The 4,323-nt window shown below is 30.4% G+C and overlaps 1 protein-coding gene across 1 annotated transcript in view; it reads right to left on the bottom strand.

Moving 5' to 3' along the window:
* The window catches only part of LOC107659702 (regulator of G-protein signaling 7-like), a 56,375-nt gene that overhangs the window by 12,659 nt on the left and 39,393 nt on the right, over positions 1-4,323 (bottom strand). Inside the window, exons 5-6 of the mRNA XM_016448726.1 lie at positions 2,548-2,654; positions 363-413 (exon numbers count right to left, since the gene is read on the bottom strand). Coding sequence (XP_016304212.1) covers positions 363-413; positions 2,548-2,654 — 158 coding nt within the window. The remainder of the gene's footprint in view (positions 1-362; positions 414-2,547; positions 2,655-4,323) is intronic.

Here is a 4,323-nt window from a genome sequence, read left to right as displayed (position 1 = left end):
CCCCCCCCCCCCCCCCCCAAAAAAACTATAATCATCAATGACTTGAATAGTCATTTAAATGTATCAGTAAGTGTAAAAACCTTCTGAAATTATGTAATTTAATTGTTTTAATTATCTGATTTATTTAATTTAATTATTTTAATATTAAATAAATTGTATTCAATTATAATTTAACATTTAATATTAAAATATTCATTAAATTATAATTAATTTTAATCAAATTAAAACAAGACTTCTGCAGTCAGCGCAGGAAAGACATGTTTCCATCTAATGCTTTACTCGTCTGTATAAGATCATCTCTTTGAATTAGCTTCATTTGGGAGCTTTTCATTTGATTAATGAATTATCATATCATATATTTAAAATTCAGTATTTTCTGGTTCCCAGCAGTTTGACGGCCAGAAGTACGGAGTCTGTGATCAACAGGAACACAGCAGTCAATGACGGATCAATGTTTATTTCAGATCTCACACAGACACACATATGAATTACATTCACTACACAGGAAAACGATGTGGCCAAATGAACATCACAGACACATGATGAATGTTTCATTTCAGAATCCTCTAGAATCTCACTGTGTGTAGAATTATGATTTGACCTCAAACCTACTCATTAAGGCTGACCATACAGTGAATATCAATAACATCATGAAAACAAAGAATAAAATCATGAATATGTGTCTGAATATTAATGACACCATGAATATTAATATGTATCAGAATATGAACAGTGAAATCCTGAATATGAATACTAAAATCAGGAATATGAATGTGAATATCATGAATTTGAATATGTATTAGAACATGATTTACTTTTTGAATATGTATTGGAATATGATTGACAGCATGAATAGAAATATGTAACATCAGAATACCTATAGTGTATATTCAGAATCAGAATCAGAATGAGCTTTATTGCCAGGTATGTTTACACATACGAGGAATTTGTTTTCGTGACAGAAGCTTCCACAGTGCAACAGAATGACAGTGACAGAACAAAAAAACACAGATAATAAAAAATAAAAATAAAAAATAAATAAAAAATAGAACAAGTAAAATAAGGAATAAAAAATATACAAATCGACAATTGTATGTACAGGTATATAACAATAGACAGTTTAATGTGTAAAACATGAATGAATCCATAAATATCAATAATGAAATCACGAATATGAATATGTATGCAAATATGAATCATATGAAAAATTAAATCATGAATTTGTATTAAAAATGAACAAAACCATGAATATGTATAAGAATATGAATGAAATCATAAATATGAATAATTAAATGAAGAATATGTATCTGAATATGAATGAATATCAGAAAATGAATGGCATGTATATAAATATGCATCAGAATATGAATGACTTTATGAATATGAAAGAATCATATGAATAAGTGACTATTAGAATTTGAATGAAATCATGAAAATAAATAATAAAATTGTGAATATGTATCTTAATATAAATGAAATTATGAATATGAATCAGAATATGAATGACATTGTGAATCTGAATCAGAATATGAATAACATCATAAATCTGAATATGAATCAGATTATGAATGACGTCATAAATCTGAATATGAATCAGAATATGAATGAAATCATGAATATGAATCAGAATATGAATGATGTCGTAAATCTGAACATGAATCAGAATATGAATGACATCATGAATATGAATATGAATCAGAAAATGAATGACATCATGAATATGAATCAGAATATGAATGATGTCGTAAATCTGAATACGAATCAGAATATGAATGACGTCATGAATATGAATCAGAATATGAATGAAATCATAAATCTGAATATGAATCAGAATATGAATGACGTCATAAATCTGAATATGAATCAGAATATGAATAACGTCATAAATCTGAATACGAATCAGAATATGAATGATGTCATGAATATGAATCAGAATATGAATGAAGTCATAAATCTGAATATGATTCAGAATATGAATGACGTCATGAATCTGAATATGAATCACAATATAAATGACATTGTGTATATGAATATGAATCAGAATTTGAATGACATCATGAATATGAATCAGAATATGAATGATGTCATAAATCTGAATACGAATCAGAATATGAATGGCATAAATCTGAATATGAATCAGAATTTGATGACATCATGAATATGAATCAGAATATGATGTCATAAATCTGAATACGAATCAGAATATGAATGGCATCATAAATCTGAATATGAATCAGAATATGAATGACGTCATATCTGAATATGAATCAGAATATGAATGACATCATGAATCAGAATATGAATCAGAATATGAATGATGTTATGAATATGAATCAGAATATGAATGAAGTCATAAATCTGAATGTGATTCAGAATATGAATGACGTCATGAATCTGAACATGAATCACAATATAAATGACATTGTGAATATGCATCAGACTAAAACATGAATATGAATCAGAATATGAACGATCATGTTTCATCATGTTGACACACTTCAGACGGTCAGGAGTTTCTCAGCCAATCAGAATCTCAGAGCGTCTCACCTGAAAGCGGTAGAAGGTTCCGTCGTCCTTCAGCATCAGAACGTGGTCTGATATGGGGAAGAAATAACCGTGAGCCGCCATCAGCGTCCCCAGATGAAGAGCCTCCACTGCAACACACACACACATACAGCTGGAGCTCTTGAGATGTTTCAGATGAGATGCTTGTTGTCCTTTGATTGCAGAAGTTGCAATCGTCTCATCTCGTCTCTGTCTGGAGTCATTTCATATTTCAGAGCCATAAATGAACTCTGAGTAAATAATGCAGCTCAGCTCAATAATGCAATGAAACTAAACGGACAGTTCACCCAAAATACAAACGCATTGTTTACATCATTATATACGACTTCACAAAGATGCTCAGCATCTCCTCGTCGTCCACAGAACAACGTCAGAAGGGTTTGAAATCACAGGCTGTGTGAACGATGACAAAATTAAAATGTTTAGATGAATTATTCCTTAACATATGAACACATTCCCTTTCCATCAGACTCTAGATCAGCGCTTCTCAACCTTTTTGACTCCAAGCCCATTTTTGACATTATTCAAAGCCTGAAAGCTCTGGTGTTGCTTTTAATTTTTTTTTATTATTTAAAAGGGTAACTAAAATATAATTTGAATAATTCAATTTCTGTATTTCAAAAGTTTTAAGAGCTGGATTCTGTTATTTTTAACTAATGCATTTACATTTCCAGTTGGAAAAGGATTTTTAAAATATTTTTACTCACAATTTCTACCTGATGAAAGCTTGGCATAACTAGAAAAATGCATATTCGTTATAAAAATGTCAATGGCGTTTTGAGATTTGATTCACTTCCATGACTTTTCCAGGTCTAGGAATCCCTTTTAAAACGAGGCTTTCTAATATATCCCAGTTTTCCAAGACTGTGAGAAGAATCCTGGTTCTTCAAAAGAAAGAGGGTGAAAACATCGTTTTTTAATATATTTTTATTTAATAATTATTACATATAATGAATAAAAAGTATAAATAAAAAATATAAATATTTATAATAAATATTTTAGTTGTTTTAGCTTATTTTAATGCTTATTTGGTCTCATTTGAAATCATTTAAAGCCTCTGGGTGGTTGAGAAGCACTGATCCAGTTTCTTGTATGTTTTTTTCTACTGGAGTCTCTTCTGAAAGTTCAGTGTAATTCAACGCTTTCTTAAAAGATGTGAAGGACCTGTTAGGAGGCGCAGTTGAGCCGTTCCACCGAATCTATTTTCCACAAGGTCACGGAGAGACAGAAAGACAAAATATGTCCTCGGGTCTTGAGAGAGACAGACACAGAAACACCTGCTGCCAGACCAACACACACTGTTCCCATAATGCACTGCAAATGAAGTGCAAACGGAGCCGGATCTGAATCTGACAGACATACAGGTGGACTAAACGCACTGAAAACAAATGCTGAGATTATGTGAAGGCAGATTTACATGCGTCATGTTTCCTCGGCTGACTGTACTGGTCATTCACACTCATCACTGTTAACACAGATAATACAAATATGTTCTAAGAACCAGGGTTATTTTAGTATCACTGAGATACAATTTTTTATTCATATTTTGAATTAGTTATATATATATATATATGACTGCTGTCAAACGATTAATCGCGATTAATCGCATCCAAAATAAACGTTTTTGTTTACATAATATATGTGTGTGTACTGTGTATATTTATTACGTGTATGTAAATACACACACATACAGTTTATATTTTGAAAATATTTACATGTATATACATTTATATTATTATATTTTATATTATATATAAA

This window comes from Sinocyclocheilus anshuiensis, unplaced genomic scaffold (assembly GCF_001515605.1).
Source record: "Sinocyclocheilus anshuiensis isolate Anshui unplaced genomic scaffold, SAMN03320099.WGS_v1.1 scaffold75, whole genome shotgun sequence".
NCBI classification, from domain to species: Eukaryota; Metazoa; Chordata; class Actinopteri; order Cypriniformes; family Cyprinidae; genus Sinocyclocheilus; species Sinocyclocheilus anshuiensis.
Note: the sequence above shows the minus strand (reverse complement) of the source record. Positions and strands in the feature narration are given on the sequence as shown.